At 41.7% G+C, this 19526-nt stretch overlaps 1 protein-coding gene across 1 annotated transcript in view; it reads left to right on the top strand.

Moving 5' to 3' along the window:
* Positions 1-1938: 1938 nt before the first annotated feature.
* The window catches only part of LOC308375314 (uncharacterized protein), a gene marked incomplete at both ends in the record, with an annotated part of 31461 nt that continues 13873 nt past the window's right edge, over positions 1939-19526 (top strand). Inside the window, 21 exons of the mRNA XM_080851390.1 lie at positions 1939-1951; positions 2545-2747; positions 2880-2979; positions 4004-4189; positions 4313-4502; positions 4768-4826; positions 4942-5194; positions 5405-5592; positions 5732-5957; positions 6103-6278; positions 6525-6774; positions 7085-7209; positions 7498-7759; positions 7877-7986; positions 8073-8307; positions 8612-8751; positions 9313-9568; positions 9787-9908; positions 10745-11003; positions 11332-11471; positions 11706-11852. Of these exons, the coding sequence (XP_080707516.1) occupies positions 1939-1951; positions 2545-2747; positions 2880-2979; positions 4004-4189; positions 4313-4502; positions 4768-4826; positions 4942-5194; positions 5405-5592; positions 5732-5957; positions 6103-6278; positions 6525-6774; positions 7085-7209; positions 7498-7759; positions 7877-7986; positions 8073-8307; positions 8612-8751; positions 9313-9568; positions 9787-9908; positions 10745-11003; positions 11332-11471; positions 11706-11852 (3640 nt within the window). The remainder of the gene's footprint in view (positions 1952-2544; positions 2748-2879; positions 2980-4003; positions 4190-4312; positions 4503-4767; positions 4827-4941; positions 5195-5404; positions 5593-5731; positions 5958-6102; positions 6279-6524; positions 6775-7084; positions 7210-7497; positions 7760-7876; positions 7987-8072; positions 8308-8611; positions 8752-9312; positions 9569-9786; positions 9909-10744; positions 11004-11331; positions 11472-11705; positions 11853-19526) is intronic.

Raw genomic sequence — 19526 nt, 5'->3', positions numbered from 1 at the left:
CTCATCAGTGACTCTAGTGCAGTATCAAACTTCTTACCATACATGGAAGGGAACACTTCCTGAGAGGCAAGAAGGATGAATGAAATAGATGTTTTGACACAAAACTAAGCCAACAATGAGTTTCCATGCAATTGTACAATTACCTGGAAGAAATGTTTCCAAATGTTAATGTCCTTCAACAAGTTCTGGACAAGTTCCAAGAAGTTCCCAACCAAAGTCTTCACACTTGGATCTTTGTTGTTCTACAAAAATAACTATGAATTTAGCCAGTTTTTTTTCCTGTGTGACATCATATTTTAGCATCACATTTTTACATCATATCACCTGGTTCTTCAAGTAACAGCTTCAGCTATCAAATTCAACTCACCTCTCTTTGTTGCACGTCTTTAGCAAATTGCCGCATTCTGACTATGTGTGGTTGGATGGTCTTGGGAGCAGATTTGTGGTCTTCCTGGCACAGTTTAAGTATCAGCTGAAATAGGATGGATACTACTGATAACTGACTGCTGCATGAGACTGGGACAATATAGACAATAGCAGTTCTTTCAGATCTGGACAGATTTTGTGTCTAACTTTCATTGGCAAACTCGTAATTTATGTAGATATGGCAGTTTATCTTATATATATGCCTAACAAGTCAATAAATGCTCTCTCTCTCTTTCTCTCTCTCTCTCTCACACACACACACACACACACACAGCACTCTGTCAAAACCCATACCCCTACCCAAAGTATTAGATTTACTTACCCTTCCTCGCAACCCCAGAATAAGCAGGATCATTTCCTTACGACTGAGTATGTCAGGAAACACCTCGGTTACAAGCGTTACAAACTCTTCCAGTTTTCCGTAATGAACGACTCGGCGTAGCTGAACAGTTTGCAACATCGCAGCAGCCATCAACCGAATAGGGGGTACCAAAAGCCGCAAAGAGGACGGCGGGATGCTTGACACTGCAAGTGAGGTATAGTTAGCTCCGTATGATTATGAAAGATGCTTTTTTTCACTCAAAAAGTTACAGCTAGAACATGCACTCCACAAACTAAATATTTGTATTTCACATTATCTGACCTGGTTCGAAAACTTAAACAGACCTTTCGATTTCAGTACTGAATTCCGTCCCATAGCTGCCGTTGATCCAAAGAGCGTTGGCTGCTTTATTGTCAATGTTTGACGGTCTTACTAGTTAACGTTATTTCACCGAGTTGAAATCGGCTAGTGTTAACTATTTAGCCAGCAAGATTAAGTTCCCTCCTTTAATGTTTAGGAAAACAGAGAAATTATCGACTGTGTGCTAAACTGGGGATGGATGTCTGTCGCTGGGGATGTTGTTTTGTCGCTGTGTCAGTCGCACTTCGTGTGCGACGGGGTACGTGTATCATATTAAAAGTCACGCACATTGTCACAATTTGACAGGTGCCTACCTGGTCGCGTACAGTCATAGTTTATGAAATATTTCAAGCAGAACTCACAAAGATGTATAATTGTCGTAAATTTGGGAAGTGATGAAAACATGAATGTTCATATTAAGAACATGAATTCGGAAACAGCAATCAAGTTTCGTTTGTGTGGTGGCCTAGCAAAACCAGATTAATGTGGTCGCGCCACCAGAGGGAGAAGTCTTCATTAGGACTCTGAACCAGACCGAAGCGGATTAGACTGGATTTTGAGCAGGATATTAGAAAGGCAGTTATCACATTAGAGAAACATTGATGCAAGTCGTGGAAATGAATTCATTGCTATTAGTTAACTTGTTAGCGTTTGACTGATATCAGCCCTCTGTTAATAATGGACACAATTGCAAATTTTTTTTTTTTTTTTTAAAGGAAAGCTAAACACCCTCGGCGTGTGTTGAAATGCAACAATATCCATTAACAGCTTTATTGGATCTGTGAAGCTGTTCGAACTTTTTGAAAATGGAAATACGATGTCTTGCGAGCATGAACAACGCGGGTGCGTATATCCTACCATGTCTTTTTAAAGAATACCTAGACCTAGCCTACACTGTTAGATTGACTGCAGCTTGTAGCCAGGCTAACCCCTTTCAGCTGAACGTAACGTCGGCGGAGATAACTTAATTGCTGGACAGCAATTCATTGTTTACAGCAGCCAATTAGTGAGGAGACGACTAGAGCTCTGAACTCATTAATCTTTATGCAAGCAGATAGAGGAAAACTGACGTGTCAATCGCTGCTCAATGTGACAGTCCATGCCAGCACAACCTCATTATTAGCCTACAAGTCTTCCGCGTGGTCTCTCGGGGCCTATTAATATATAATGTATAACTCAAATAACCACATTTAAAAAAAAAAAAAATCTTCTTTGTCTTGTCTGTTTGATGCTAGGGTTCTATTGTCTAGCTTTTTAAAGTTATGAGGATTGAGGAAATGAAAGTCTAGATTATAATGAAACTTAGACCTATTTTAAGCAATACCAAAACATAGAAAGATCAGGTGTAAGTCAAGTACAAGTGTACATTTCTGTAAATTGAAACGTAACAGACAAATGTGTACAATATTGGCTGTGCTCCGTTTCCGTCTGTGCAGACTCTCTTCTCCCGTTGCCATTACTGCGGCTCATGGTCCCCCCGCTGAGGTTGCTTGCAGCAGCCATGTGGCAAGTGGCACAGCAAAGGCATGTGGAACATTATGGGATGCTAGAAGAGTTCGTTACCTCAGTTACAGAGAGTGTTCCAGAGCTGCTGAGCTACCGTCAAAGGGCCCAGCTGATTTTGGGCTTGAGAGCCAGGGTAAGCTTTGCCAGGGGGTTTAATAGTTGCATGCAACTCCAACCAATGTATCACACAATTGAATCAACATACACTGTCTTGTTGGCAGTTACTGGAAAATGTTTGTTCAACTGTTGATGCGTGTTGTCTCAGTTAATTTTGGAGCTGTGCCGTGGAGAAAACACAGCCGATCTGAAAACTCTTCAGTCCCACCTAGATCGCATCCGAGCCCCACCTGTTCACGCCATGAACAGTGAGGTAAGACCCAACACTGAAAACTGTGTAGCAGTATTTTGAAACTTAATTTGAACCTGATGCCACATGTTACGTTGTAGGTTTGTGATGAAGAAGTAGAAGAGTCTGAGACCAATTTTTTGGTTCTTGTCCAGACTCTGCTGAAAGATCCTTCAGAGAGGGAGCACTTCTTTCAGGTTAGGTGCACAGTGGCATTATTCTGTTGTACTGTGCTGCACGAATATCTTTATTTAAAAAAAAAAAAACCAATTCACATAAAATCAGTTTGATTGATTCTTTTTTTCCTCTCCTGCTTGTGATCACTTAGAATATCTTCCCAGTGGAATATGGCTATGAATATGACAAAGCGTTACAGAGGCTCATGTTGGAATTCCTCTCCAGATTGGAACAGCTTTTACCGGTGCCAGATCTTACACAGGTATTAGTCCTATCTGTCAGGACCCTGTAGAGAGGGGTGGGAATATCATAGGAACATGCTTTATTACTTAACAGTTGATGAACTGACATAGAGCTCTTCTCTTTGAGGTATTCAGCTCATTCCATAAAACGTCTTGTCCTCTTGAATGTTATTGATTATGCTGCCATACAGGCATGGTTAGTAGTGGCAGAACATACAAACATTTATTTGAGGAAAACAAATGATTCAAGACTGTAGCCTGTCTGCTTTGCTTTGTCAAGATTTCACTGCAAGTACCATGAAAAGCTTCAGTCCCAACTAAAACCCACCATTCCTAAAATGTTTTTTTTTCTCCCCATTATGTAACATCACAATATTTGTTTCTCAGATGGTGTCTTGGCTTAGCTGCAACCCCTCAAGCTTGGAAGAGTGTTTACAGTCTGTCCCACATACAAACCAAACCAAAACCCTGCTGGAACACCACAGGATCCGTGGTCATCTGCATTCCACTGGTATTCTAGTCACCTCATTCAAACATCCATGGCCTTTATAACACTGTTACTGAGCTGTTTCTTCTTGTATGGATGAGCGTGGTGAGGTGTTTAAAAGACCTCTTGTGTTTTAGATTCACTTCCATCCACTGGCGATGACTACATCCTGTCCTCCTTGTCCCTGCCACCTCTCGTGCGAGTGGTGATTGCCACTGAACAGGCCGAGTCTGGTGATGCGTCAGATGCCGTGTCTGCTGTGGGGGGCCTGAACAAAGAACAGTTCCTGGACTCTCCGGTAGACCTCTCCAAAGACGACAAAAGTAAGATAAAAGGATTTGCAAAAGGGATAGATCAACGTGGTGCAAAATGGCAGGGGGACAGTGCGGAAGGAGATGCCTCAGAATGTGGGGAGCATGAAACCCCTCGTGGTGCTCAACCCTCAGCCTACCTTAGCCCACCTCTCTTGGACCTCTCACGGAAGTGTTCTATGCCTGGGATCCGAAATGGTGGACAGGGCACATCAGAGGAAAGCGCTGTGGCCAATAAACACCTAAAGAAGACTTTGAATGGTCATGAGATTGCAATGAAGAGGAAAATGACTCTGGAAAACAGCCCTGAGGTGCTTCTGAAACGGTCAGCCGAGTCTCCACTTAAGAGGTTAGAATGTTACGAGGAGGGGCATAATACTGTCTTAATGTTTGGTTTGTCATTGTTGTTCTTGTGATGGTTGGGATCTTGTGGGAGTGTTTTTTGTCCTTGATGTGTAGGTATCTGTCAATTACAATGCACAGTCTCTTTAGCTGCTTCTCATGAGTGATTTATTAATGCCACTACATCAAGAGTGAATGCGATGAGTTCTGATGTAGTCTATCTGTAATCTTCTGTCATTGTTCCACAGGGATTGTGAGGAACCCAGTGCAGAATGTTCTTACATCTACCCCTGGGGAGGATACACAGGTATGAAAACACAAACACTCTACATGGGACCTTTTAATTAATGGGAAAGGAATATGACAACCATGCATGACCTTGAGAACTTGATCATGTTTTGGGCTCTTTGTGTGTGCTGCAGACCTTCAGGATGTGCCACAACAAACAAATGATGTTTCGAAAATCCCATGGTCTGATCAAGAAACCCTCAACTTGATAGACATTTGGGGAAAAGACAGCATCCAGCGAAGCTTGAAGGACTGTGTTCACAATAGGCATATCTTCAATGTGATCTCCAAGAAGATGTTGGAGCGTGGTTATTTGAGAACCGCAGAACAATGTCACACCAGAATCAAGCGGCTCAAAATGAGTTTCAAGCAATGCTATGAAAACAAGTAAGTATGACACTAAACATTGTCTGTTCTTGAAGGTTTCAGCTAATTTTGCCCTCTGTTCAAAGCAAATGAAATGTTACAACATATGATATTTATATAGACGTCCATATTCTGAACGACATACATGCTCACCAATATTACTTACATACATGCTTGCCAAAACATACTGATGACTTACTCTTTAAAAAACAGCATCAATGGTGGAGATAGGTTGGAGTGTAAATTTTACGACCAGATGGAGAGAATACTGGTGACTGAAGGATCCTCCTCAATGCCTGAGGTCACATATGATGTTCAAGAGATCATAGTAGGAGACCAACTACCGGAGGATCATACAACAAGAGAAGCACACGATGAAGAGAGCGATTTGAAGTTCCTTGGTCACACCGGTATGGAAGGTACAGCTGTAATTGTAAATCATTTGAAAAGTACAACATAGAGTTTTAATGCTGTAGTTGTGTCCTAAACGATGTCCCTAGATTAATTATAATCCAAAGCAACTAATTTGTGGTGATGTACACAATTTATCCTTCTTAGGTACAAAAAATATTCCATGGACCGACCATGAAACTCAGACCCTAATTGACATCTGGGGAGAGGATCGCATACAGAGGGACTTGAAGGGCATTCACCGCAACGGACACATTTTCTCCATGATCTCCAAAAAAATGTCCACCTTTGGATATATCAGAACGGCCGAGCAGTGCCAGTCAAGGGTGAAGAGGCTCAAGTTAAGTTTCCGGCAGTGCTATGAGAACAACCAGTGAGTAACCACAAGCATGTGTGGGAGACTTTTCTTATCACATAAAAAAAGAGAATAACTAGGCAATAACATGAGATATTTAATAATTAAAAAAAGACTATTACAAAGAAATATTTGACGGCACTGTTATGTTCTTCTTTTTCAGTATCCCTGGAAAAGAGAGAGTTGAATGCAAATTCTATGACCAACTGGAGAAACTGCTAGTTAATGAATTGCCCTCCTATGTAGAAGTACTCAGTACTGACCAGGACACGGACGCCGAAGCCAGAGACTCTGGAGATGCAGAGAATGATTTCCCTGTCTACTCGTACCGGGAGATTGGTAAGTGCAATGTCTTATTATAGCACTGTAGTAGTTCATTCGTTAATGTAGTTAATTAGAAGTTATAGAGACGTGTATGATTTTTATGTTATCTCTGTGTGTAGGGGGCACGTTGCTATTCTTGAGACTCAAACTTAAAGTGGTGAATAATTGCAATGTAATGGGACTACCATTTATAAATTCATGTGTTGTTCATCCTGTGCGGAGGTAATCAGTGATGCTCTCTTGCGATCTGCAATCCCTCAGATGCGGCGGTCAATGCGACGGACGAGCGTAAGAAGGTGCCCTGGTCGGACAGCGAGACGCTCATCCTGCTGGAGCTGTGGGGGGATGAGAAGGTGCAGAGGAACCTGCAGCGCTGCCCGCACAACGGCCACATCTACTCCCAGATATCGGAGCAGCTGAATGCTCACGGCTACTCGCGCACCTCAGAGCAATGCCACACGCGCATCAAGCGGCTGAAGCTCAGCTATCGGCAGTGTCGAGAAAGCATGAGGCAAGTTGAACCAAGTGCTGATGTTAAAGATGGAGCTTTGACACTAAAACCTATGATATCCAGGGGTAAGGCAATCGCCACAGGAAGTAACATTTCTTGAAACTTTGTTGGTAGAGGTTTTAGTCAACATAGTTGGAAGTTTTTAAAGGATAAAATGCAACCTGTGACTATAGTAGTTGGAAAGGCTGCCAAAGAGCAGTAGAGAACAGGCGAATCATCAATATGGAGATATCAGGGTTGGCAGTTGAACCAGACATTTTCTCTGGCGGAAGGTGCTTCACGAGAGGTTCATGTCTCTTCATGTGTTTAGTTCATCAGAGGCTGAGCACGTGGAGTTTAAGTTTTATGATCTGATGGAGGAAATCTTGAACAAGTATCCCTCCTCAAAAAGGGCAGCGGTGCAAGACTTCATCCCTGATTCCCAGTCAGAGAAAGGTGGTATGTTATACTTAACATATATTATACTTATATCTTATTCTATTTAATTGAATTTATGTATCGCCAATAACAATTTCAATTGATAGTGGGTGGGTGGGGGGGGCAGAAGGGAAGGGACGACTCACTTCTCACACACTACTCTCACTCTGAGAGGGGCACACCTTCATTGTGTAATACGTCATTACTGACTGCACTCCACCTTCCTTTCCCTTCTCAACGCTTTCAATGATAAATTCACAAATACCAGAATAGTTTACATTATATTGAGCTAGTATGTTCCTACAGATTCACACGTGCCTGGCAGCCACATGTCCCCCGACAAATCCTCATCGGGCTCCTGGTCAGACCCCGAGACTCTGGCGCTTATTGACATCTGGGCCCAAGACGAAGTTCAGAGGGGCCTGAAGGGTGTGGTGCACAATGGCCATGTGTTCTCAGACATATCTCAAAAGATGCACGACCTGGGATACTCCAAGACGCCAGAGCAGTGCCGCTGGAAAGTGAAAACCCTCCGACAGAACTTCCGTCAGTGTTATGAAAGGAAGAAGTAAGTAATTATGGTATACATGTGGGATATGACTGGTTGTTCAGACCTCCGATTTTGAAAGATGTCAGAGCTTTCCTTCTTAATGCCAAGAATGTCTGGTGTTTTTTGTTAACTCAGATGCGGTAGAGACAAAGTGGGATACAAATTCTACGATCAGCTCGAGCAAGTTCTTGGGTATGAGGCGCTCTCCATAGATGTCTTTGATGACAAGGATGACCAAGAGCAAGGTATGGTTCTAACATCTTTTGAAGCGGCAGTGGAAAGGTTGGTCCCAGTGGACAGCAGCTGACCCCCCTGTGCTCTCCTCGAGCAGGAACGGACAGCATCAAATTCACCCCTTGGTCAGAGCCGGAGACTTTGGCCCTCATCGAGATCTGGGGCAACAAGGAGGTCCAGCAGAACTTGCGGGGCTGCATCCGAAATGGCCACATCTTCGCTGAGATATCAGAGAAGATGGCCGCCATGGGATACCCCAAAACTGCCGAGCAGTGTCACAAGAGAGTGACAAAGCTGCGGAAGACCTACCGCCGCTGTAGCAACAGCATGATGTAAGTCTGTGCAAATCCACCAAAACTCTCACTGAAGCTTTAATATTGTTTTAATATTGATTCAGATGGGGCACTGAAGTAACTTTAATGATTAATTTAGTTTCTGCTGAGGTTTGTGTTACAGTCCATCTCTTATTACCTCAGAAGACCGTATGAATACTGTGTGCCTTTGTGCATGTAGACTGTATTTGTATTGTATTGCATGTATACTGTATGAGTATGCCTACATCTGATCATTTATACTGGATTTGTGAATTCATATGTCTCCATTAACTGTTCAAAATTTCCTCTTGGGCTTTTTCAGACATGGCGGAAAACCGGTGCTCTTCAGGTACTACAGGTTCTTGGAGCCAATTCTAGGCCATTTAAGCTTCTCAAACGACACTGGGGATGTAAGCCTTGATGCATCAATAGACACCACAGCTGACTCTGATCAAGAAACAGGTAATGCATCTCATCCTCTTAAAAGGCAACGACAAATTTGTGACATTTGTGAAGATTTGTTTGTTTTATTTGGTCTTTCAGTCTGGTTTTTGGTTTTCAGATCAGTTTTAGTGAGTTTTAGAGCGTATTTTTATTAAAAAAAATATTTTAAGAATTTAAGGAGTTGTAGTTTCTTTTTTTCTATTTAGTTTTAGTGTACGATTTAGTTTTTATGGTATTATAAGGAAAGTCTTGATTTACAGAAGTTGGAAAAGATAGACATCAAATATGATTTATTTAATTCATTCTTGGCCCTTTTTTATTAGGCCTCAAGAAGTCAAACAGAACCGAACAAAGTGGTATAGCAACCACAGTCCAACTCGAAAGGGGATAACGAAAACATTTTTAATATTTTTCTTTCAGTGAACTAAATAATTTTCACTGCTAGCTTTAGTTTTAGACTAAGTATTTCGGTAACTATAACAACCCTGTACTAAATAGATTCATCCATAGCCCTATTGCATCCATGGATGGATGCAACAGTGTGGTTTCACTCCTAGTGGAACATGGTCTTCCATTCAGTTTCAGAATCCCAGCGAGCAGCCAGGAGAGCTGTGGCAGAGTCCAGTCGCAAGATGCCATGGTCTGACCGGGAGACCAGGGCCCTGCTGGATATCTGGGGGGAGGACCGCATCCAGTACAACTTGAGAGGCTGCCTCAAGAACAAGCACATCTTTAAGCACATCTCCAAGAGACTGATGGCTCAAGGCTTCATAAGAACGGCCGAGCAGTGCCAGACACGAGTAAAACGACTCAAGGCCAGGTTCTACCATGAGAAGTGAGTTGAAAAGTGTGTTAAAAAAGGCACAAATGTTTTGGTAGAATTGTAGACCCAGCCATTGTTTACAACTAGTGGTGCTCTCACCCTACAGTCTTCCATATGTAAGAAGGTGTCCCTAAATAGGTTTTTTAACTGTAGTTTTAAGAATTTTTGAACAAATGTTATGTGTCGTGTGTGTGTGTGTGTGTGTGTGTGTGTGTGTGTGTGTCGAACAGGGAGGATTGTAAGTTCTATGAACAGCTGGAGCAGATATTCCTGAAGGAGATCTCCATGAATAGCTTGCCAGAGGATATGGATATGACAGGAGAGCTGGAGTTTTTCACAGATTCTGACCCAGGTGAAATATTGAGTTCTGAGCATCAAGAGTTTCCACTCCAGGAATATTTGGCATTTCTTTTCACTGCTAGACAATTGTTCTCAGTGCAGAAGGTCTTGATGTGTTTACGATGCCTTGATAATGTGTTCTTTGACTGGTTTCCATGTGCTGTGTTTGTTCCATTTTCAGTACACAGTCTTTTTCAGATAGTCGGGTATAGTTAAATATGGTGATAAACCCAAAACCAATCTCAGGACCACAAAGTCCTTGTATCAGTCATCAGTATTGGAGGGAAAACCAACACCTCCTACATGTTCTTACATACAAGGGATGCAAGGGCATAACCACGCCTTTTCATATATAAATATAAAATTGTAGGCAACGCACTTAAAAAAATTATTCTGGGGAAGGGTACTAATTTGGACCCCCCCCCACCCCCCACGTCTATACCTTGGTTACGCCCTTGAATGGATGGCTGACTGAGCAATAGCTTTATCATTTGGAGTTCTACAGTGCAGATAAAACGGCACAAAAGATGGAAAAAATAATTGTGTCCTTTCAATATTTGTTAAAATATAATAAGGCAACCGTTATTAAGTGTTCATAACAATAACTGTTTGACCTGAGGGTGGAAATGTGGCTGTTCATTTTGTATTTACCTCAATGACCAACCCAATGCAAATTAAACATTGTTCATTAACATATTTGAAGGGCCATCATATTGGGCTTAATTATTCTTTTGTAAGTTTCTTGTTCAGTGAAAGGATTTTTGTGTTGACCTAGCCTTCTCTTTGCAGTGTCTGAGGCTAACTTTAACCCCTGTCTGTCTTAACACCCGGCCTGAAACGTGTCCTCAGAGTCACCGGCCCCTGCTGCTCTTCGGACCCCTGAGGGCCCAAAGCTGCCATGGATGGACAGCGAGTCCCAAGTCCTGATCGACATCTGGGGGAGTGAAGCCATCCAGAGCAGCCTGAGGGGCTGTGTGAAGAACAAGCATATCTTCACCCAGATCTCGCATGCGATGGCTGAGAGGGGCTACGCTCGGACAGCCGAGCAGTGCCAGTCCAGGGTGAAGAGGCTGAAGGCCAGCTACCGCCAGTGCACTGAGAGCCAAAGGTGAGGAAGAATAAACCCATCTAAGGTCTCTCGTCCTATTTACTAGCATGTGTCTAGTAGAAGTACGTTGCAACTTGTATTTACTGAGTTTTTTGATGTGTCAACTGTTTGCCTTTGTTGAACTCAGAGGGATACTGACGTGCTTTTCTCAAAGGCCTTGCCTTGAACATCATTTCGAAGGCCACCAATACATTGTCAAAAAATCTGAGTAACGTGTGTTGATATGAAAGAGAAGTGGTCTTTACCTGTGTGTTATTGAGCATCACCATTCCAACTCAGCCCTATCTTTCAGCATTCCAACTGTTATTCTTTTTCCTTCACAACACAGGAGTGGAGGAGAATGGATGGAGTGTAAATTTTATGATCAGCTGGCGAGGATATTTGGAAGTGAGCGTTCAACAGCAGATTCCGTTTCTACTGAGACCCAGCCCATGGCTGTGGATGAGGCCGATGCTGGGCCTGAGAAAGGTTCTTGTCCCACATTCATGAAGTGATGTATTGTGTGAAGAATATGGTAGTGGTATTACTGGTATTGTACTGGTATTGATAAACACTATTAAATGACAGTCCGATGCTAAATTGTGTATTTTATATTACCTTAAAAAAGTCTATATTTGTATCCTATGTTGTACTTTACAGCCACACAGAATAACATCAATGTCTATCCCGGCTTCAGAGACTTGATTGTCCTTTCTTCTATAGACTCAGCAGAAGCAATCAGTTTGAAGCTCCGACAGACCACCAGTGAGGGCACGCCTCTCTTTGACACCATTGGCGGAGAAGAGGGCTCAGAGGATGTGAAGAGCCTCTCAGTCAAGACTGCTGAGCAGAGACAGGACGTGGGGGAAAGTGAGCATGGTCACACAAGGCTGAGACGACTGAGAAGGAGCTCAAGGGAAACCCGAGCGAGCAGCAGCAAAGCACAATGACACATCACCTACCCCCTAGTCATAGTCTGATTCCCTAAACTGTGGCCACTTAACTCAGTTGTAAATTAAACGAGATTGAGACTAAAGGTGCCATGTGACTGACAGGACAGGATAAAATCATGTGTAATCCCCTTACTTGCTTTATTTAAATAATGCATTTTACATTTAGATGCAAAAGATGTAGAAAATAGTTATTTTAGTAGTAGGCACAATTACTATTCCAGTAATCCCATGTATCAGCTTCTTCTTCCTGTTTACATGGAGTTGAGTAGAAAGTTAGTTCATAAAATAATCTGAACTGGTTATGACAAGTCTAAACTTTAACCAGCCAAGAGTTCCTGGAGTTAACCCAGAGATAGCACTGAAGACATTATTAATTGCTTGCCATATTCTTAGTATACTAGTACCAACACACCATTGTGGAATTATTGTCGTTGTATCTTGCACATTCTGTGACTACTAGTTAAACCATTAGTGAGGTAAATGTGAAGGGATCTACTGTCGAGGAGGGATAAATGAACCAGAACTCAGGCCATTAGTGTAGTTTGGTTCTGTATGTGGCCTCCGTCTGAGTGGCTCTGTGTACGTCACTAAGGGTCTGAGTTCCAAGAGGGGAAATAAAGTTGCTTTAAGGGATATTTTGCCTTTCCTTTGGGGACAACAAAGAGCTGAAGCTGTTCGCTCCTCTGTGACTTTCTAATCCAGAATATATATATCCTTATCTGGTTCATGGCTCTCAGCTTTCTGGTCTGAGGTCATACCGTGCGAAAGCCCCTACCTTTGCCTTGTTTTAGACTGTTGAATTGTATGCATTTCCCGTTCTGAAACTTCAGAGAAGGGGTTGTGACACATGAATGTATTTATGTTCTTAAGAATTATAAAATCTGTTAAAGCACTTCATTTTTCAGTTTTACACTGAGGTTTTACTTTACTGTTCGTCATATTCTTGGACCTGTTTAAATTCAAGCCTTAGTTCAATATGTTTATTTGTTGAAAACGGAATAAACAAAAACACCTTTATATGTGGTTGAAAGTGGTGTCTTCATGGAATGGTTTAGAAATAGAGGCCATTTCCCAAAATACTGTGTCAGTTACTTCATTACTTTACTTGTTAATCCAGGAAAAGAGAGAGGCTGTATTTCCCCTCTGCGGTAGTTGGGGCTTGAAACTGCCAAGGCATGGAGGTACACAGGGAATTAAGGTTTAATTAGACACATCGTAGGGAGCCTCAGGGTGGTGCTATAACACGTTTGAAAAACTGTTTCAAATTATTTTCCCTTGCGCTGCACCGTGAGTCAGTTCATTAAACCTTTATTTCAGTTCAATAGTCTTTAGCTCAGCTCAATCATCTTTATTTCAGTTAATTATAACTTTTATTTCAGTTTATTTCAACCTTTATATCAGTTCAATTGTCTTTAGTTCAGTTCAATTGTCTTTAGATATGTTAAATAGTCTTTAGTTTAGTTCAATAGTCTTTGGTTTAGTTCAATAGTTTTTAGATCAGTTCAATAGTCTTTAGATCAGTTCAATAGTCTTTAGTTCAGTTCAATAGTCTTTAGTTCACAACAAGCCCAGTCCAAGCTTTTAAACTACCATGCAAATTGATGAAAGCCAACTCAAAACATATCTCTTACATTTCATTTCAGTAAATACGATCAACAACAAAATGACAAAATGACAAAGTGACAAAATAAAATATACAGTTAAAAACTGTAACATTCAAGGAAAATAATGATGAAAGTTTTTAGTAATTTCCCTAAAAGTGTTAAGTATCTTCATAGTTCACTGTAAATAGTGTTTTAGCTGTGAGCACAAGAGCAGTCACAGGTTATGTGTGTGCATCCTCTGATTCTGCTCCACTGCACAGCATGGGTGAACCGGGAAATGCAGAGAAGAGAGCCCTCTGAAAACAATTAATTATTTATCAAGAACATTTAGCACACAAACTTAAGCAGCATAAACAAATGAGAGGGAAACAGTCAACAGTCTAAAATAAGGAGAAAACTGGCCTATGTTTGCATACTTGGTTTTTGTATTTATTTTATATCGTGTCTTGTTGTGGATGTATGCTGAGAAGCTGAAGTCTGTGGGGGCAACTCATAGTTGCATGGACACGCTTGGGCGTCTCCCTGCAACTAGTCACAGATTCCAGATGTTCAGCTGTCCTCCAGAGATTATCATAGGACTTTACATACCTATATCTAAACCATAGCAGACAATCATTTAGGTCGATGGATTTTTTCAACAATTCAGGCCTTTTAGTTACTGGTGAACTAGATTAACTTAAAGTTGTTCTGTTACTGCCTAGAGTGTTCTGTTACAAGTTAGAATGTTTTACCCTGATACATTATGTGGACAATTACCTTTTGGACTTTAAGCGTTTTAAACATTTTATTGTTTTCATTATACATTTGGTCTGTCAAAACCTTGGTTTCCTGAATTCTGAAAGGAATATTCAGATTTTGCAGGCACTTTTAAAATGCCCGTAGTTCAATTCAAGTTCACAGTGGAGGCTGGAGGAGTGTAATTGGAATCTGACAACCCTTGTCATCTGTCAAATGGCCCATCTACACCGGATTCGTCCAGGAGCAGTATTTGCATAAGCGGAGCACTTAGTGGGTTTATCTGGTGTGACCAACTCTTGGGTTTCCAGACTGCTTGGTTAAGATCATTCTTGATGATGACTTCCAAAATGAATATGTTGTTAAAAGTAATATTTCTCTGGACACTTATCTGTATTCAAGGTGAGACATACATTTGTAAATAATATATAGTCATGGACAAAAATATTGGCACCCCTGCACTTCTGTCAGATAACGCACCAATACTCCCAGAAAAGTGTTGCAATTACAAATGCTTTTGTATTCACATGTTTATTTACTTAGTTTGCATTGGAAAAACACTAAAAATCTGACAAATAATGGCAAATCTGACTTTATTCCACATAAACTCAAAAAAGGGCCGGACAAAATGATTGGCACCCTTAAGAAATAATTGTATTTAAAGCATGAAATGCTCCTTTAATCTTTATTTAAACTCATCTATGGCGAGCCACAGATGCTGGTAATATAGAAATCACATTTGCAACCAGTTAAAATGGAGCAAAGTTGACTCAACCTTTGTGTTGTGTGTCTGTGTATACCGCGCTGAGCATGGGAAAAAAAAAAAAGAAGTCTGAGGATTTGAGAACCAAAATTGTAGAAAAGCATGGACAATCTCAAGGCTACAAGTCCATCTCCAGAGATCTTAATGTTCCTGTGTCCACTGTGCGCGGTGTCAGCAACAAGTTTACAGCCCATGGCATTGTCACTAACCTCCCTTGATGTGGAAGGAAGAGCCAAATTGATGACAGCATGCAACAAAAGATTGTTTGAATGGTGGATAAATAACCTAGAACAACTTCCAAATAAATTCAAGCTACCCTGCAGACAAAGGGTACAACGGTGTCAGCTTGCACTATCCGTCGCCATTTGAATGAAATGGGATGCTATGGTAGGAGACCCAGAGGACCCCACTGCTGACACAGAGACGTAAAAAAGCCAGACTTGAGTTTGACAAAACTTTCTTGGGGAAGCCAAACCATTCTGGGAGAACGTCCTGTAGATAGATGAGACCAAAGTAGAGCTTTTTGGTAAAGCAGTTTATAGACAACGAAATGAGGCCTTAAAAGAAAAGAACACGGCCCCTACAGGCTAATATGGTGGAGCTGGACCGATGTTTTGGGGTTGCTTTGCTGCTTCTGGAACCTGATGCCTTGACTGTGTGCATAGCATCAGGAAATCTGAGGACTACCCAATCATTTTTGGGCGCAATGTAGGGCCCAGTGTCAGAAAGCTGGGTCTCCGTCAGAGGACATTGTAATGCTTTCAGTTGTGACTGTGGATCCAAACGCACGACAAGACAGAGATATGTGCAATATAATTCTTTTACTGAGATTTGTACACGTAACGGCAGTCCATAAACAAGTACACAATCAGAGTTCGTAGTTATAACAGTCCAGGGTCGGTACACAGGCAGGCAGTCGATGTTGAGGCAGAGTATCCAGACAGGGGAAAGGCAGAGGCGTGATCCGTTGAACGTACGGTAGAGTTCGGTACACGGGTAGTCAGTCCAAGATGAGGCAGGGTATCCGGAAAGGGGAAAGGCAGAGACGTAATCCGTTAGGCAATCCAAGGTCGGCAACAAGAGAACAAAGAACACTGAACACTGCCTAGAGACATAAAAAAACTAAGACGAACTGGCAACGAGAGACAGGGACACACAGACTATATACACACAAGGTGATGAGGGACAGGTGACAACAATCTTGACTGGACAGGTGACAACAATCATGACGAGACAGACAATCAACAGAGCGGAGCACACACAAGGGTAGGGCGTGACGTGTCTGAAACGAGAGGAGAGATGAGTAAACAAACACAACACAGAACATAGCTAATGACAACACTGGGGGAACATAAACTATCTAACAGGGCGAGACTTGACAGACATGGGTCTTCCAGCAGGACAATGACCCATAGCACACTTCAAAAAGTAGCCAGAAATGGTTAAGACAAAGCACTGGAGAGTTCTGAAGTGTCCGAGATGAGTCCAGATCTAAATCCCATAGCACAACTGGGGCATGATCTCAAATCAGTAGTTGGGAGAAGGCACCCTTCAAATGTGAGAAACCTGGAGCAGTTGGCAAAAGAAGAGTGGTCCGAAATTCCAGTAGAGAGGTTTAAGACACCTCATTAATGGTTACAGGAAGCAATTGATTTCAGATATTTGTATTTCTTTATTTTTAAGGGTGTTCTACCCATTATAAAGTTGAGGGTGCCAATAATTTTTTCCGGCCCTTTTTGGAGTTTTCTGTGGAATAAAGTCAGATTTGGCATTATTTCTCAGATTTTTTGTGTCTTTCCAATGCAAACTAAGTAAATAAAGATGTGAATACAGTGGAGTAGTGAGTAGTGGTGCATTATCTGACAGAGGTGCAGGGGTGCCAATATTTTTGTCCATGACTGTATATATTTTAGAACTGTGCATAGAAGCATCTCCTCATGGTGTGGCCTTTCAAATACAATTCTGATAACTTTTCTTTTTGGGACAAGGTTTCAAGTTGGGGTTTTATATCTTAAATCTTAAATTTAAGTTGTTAAATTTTAGCTAACAGGCACTTGGGAGAGCAAATGCAGAAATAAAACAAATGAGGAAGAGGTTAAAGGAGACAGGCATCTGGCCACTAATTACTGGACGACTAGACGTTGTTCCCCTTCTGTTCCCCAGGCAGTCAGAGGTGGAACTAACTCCCCAAGTAAGTTTCCAACTGCATGATTATTACAGGTACATGCATGTTTCCTGGAATAACATTGTTTTCCCTTGGTTTAGATGATCCTTGAAGCCATAAAGTGGCCCCTTGCCAAAGTGCAGGATAGTGACAGTGAAGATGAAATTGCACCTGCTACAGTCAGCGCCATTGCAGGGTTTTTTCAAACCTTTGTCCAGCAAGGTAATAGGAGAAGTGAAACAATAAACACGAACTGCCGTTTAGTTCAGTTACTCTCATCAGAATGAGATAATGGCAGCGCTCGCGCACATAAACACAGCACAACTCTGGAAAATGTTATGCTGATGTCAAACCAAATATACATCTGAAATACAAACTTGCTGAGAGTGTCTGGTTAATAGTGGAGTAATGTTCCTTTCACTAGCGGAATATGGGGCCATGAGCGTTTACTTCAAGAGTCAGAAGTTTTGGAAAATGTTTGTAAACAGTTACATTTGTATGTGTTGGCAACAATACATTTCCAAAAGTCTATGGAGAGCACTCATGACACTTTCTTGTGCAACAAGTTTTTAATCAAGCCAAAATACAATTATTGAACAGATAATTACAGCCCTGGTTTCTTGCATTTTCTTGACTTGGTGTGCTTCTATTTCTCTGTGATCAATACTTACCAAACAATGCACCTGCAGTATTGTACAGTGCTAATTTATTATTATTTTTTTTATTGGTACAGCATCCCCAGACCTTCTGCGGCAGCTGCTTAAATTCTGGACTGGCTGGGAAGTGCCTGCTAGAAGCCTCAGTCTAGAGGCCATACAGTCACGTGGGCGTCTCCACCTGCCAACATCAAGCACCTGTTATGAGCACTTGCGCATCCCTGACCATTATTAATTACTATAATGACTTGTCTTAGATCAGTGGAGAGTGGCTTTGGCCTAATTTAATTCTGTGCAACTCAGTTCCGTTGCATAGAATTGTTGTTGTTATTGTTGCATAGAATTTTTCTTGTCATTGTCTTAACATTACTCCAGCAAACGTTTAACATACTGCACAGTAGTCATATAAATGTCGACACCATTGGACTCAGATGGCTGCGCAGGGTCAATGAAGCACTTCAGTGTCTCCAGTTGCTCAGGAGTGAGACGGCTCTCCAGCTGAGGAACATTCACTCCAAGGCCTGGCTCTGGGACCAGACCACTGTCCTCCCAGTCTATCTCGGGAACATTCATCTCTGTAGGATATTTTCTATGTAAAAAGGTGCCTGGAGTGTCTTTGCTAAACTGAACAGAATGGCCAGATCTAAGAAACACTTGCAAGTTGAGGGGTCCAGGAAAGTCCCTTTTCTCTGGGAAACTCCCTCTTCTAAGTTTTAGCAAGACTTGCACTTGTTCTGTTTGGCACAGAGCCATATAAGCCATCTGGACTTTTTAACAACGTATGTAATATTTAAATAAGACCATTCTGATTGGGTTTGGCAAACATGACTCAGGCCACTTTTAACAACCAATCAGAATAGGACACATGGATTCTGAGGACTTTAGTGTTTCTAGTGAAACAATAAAAGATAAACTTCCAGATTTCTGCAACCAGCCTCTGGCCCTCTGATTAAGGTCTAGACTACACGAGCCCGGTTATTTTTAAAACCGGAGTTTTGCTCCGCGTCCACACGAGTGGTGTAATAAAAATACTCTGTACACATGCAACCGTGGAAGCCGCACCAAGTGACACAATGCACGTGTAATACATATGCCACAACCATAAGTGGCGATGTAAGGTAAAATGGGAAGGCTGTTTTAACCAATGAAAAGATACCGTCATTGCTGTGCTGGTGCTGAAGTGAAGCAGGCTCGTAGCGATGACGTAAACGGGAAAAACAATCACGGTTGCAGTGTCCACACGCACCCGGTGAAACCAACCCTGGCCGAAAACCCCACCCTGGACTCCGGTTTAAAAAAAACACGGTTTCAGGGTTCCAAAAGCGCGGTTGCATGTGGACAGGACATACAACCAGGAACATCTGTTCATGGTTTCAAAAATAACCGGGCTCGTGTAGTCTAGGCCTAAGAAAATGATTCGAAACAGATAAAGCGTTTTTAGGCTACAACATCTCCTTATGTATTAAAGGAAAAATATTTAGCATGAGATTGTTCATCCCTTTAAAGCAAATTGATTTTGTAATCTAGGAGCTTAGACAGGAGACATGCTACAACAAATTGTTTATATTTCGTAGTTTTATATTTTTCATTGTTCATTTTACCTCCTTAAAGGTTACTACACATAGAGTGGTAATAATGGTGGGACGACACAAATGTTGGCACAAATGTT

The sequence above is a fragment of the Sprattus sprattus genome, assembly GCF_963457725.1.
Source record: "Sprattus sprattus genome assembly, chromosome: 14".
Lineage (NCBI taxonomy): Eukaryota > Metazoa > Chordata > Actinopteri > Clupeiformes > Clupeidae > Sprattus > Sprattus sprattus.
This window is presented reverse-complemented; position numbering and strand designations above follow the sequence as displayed.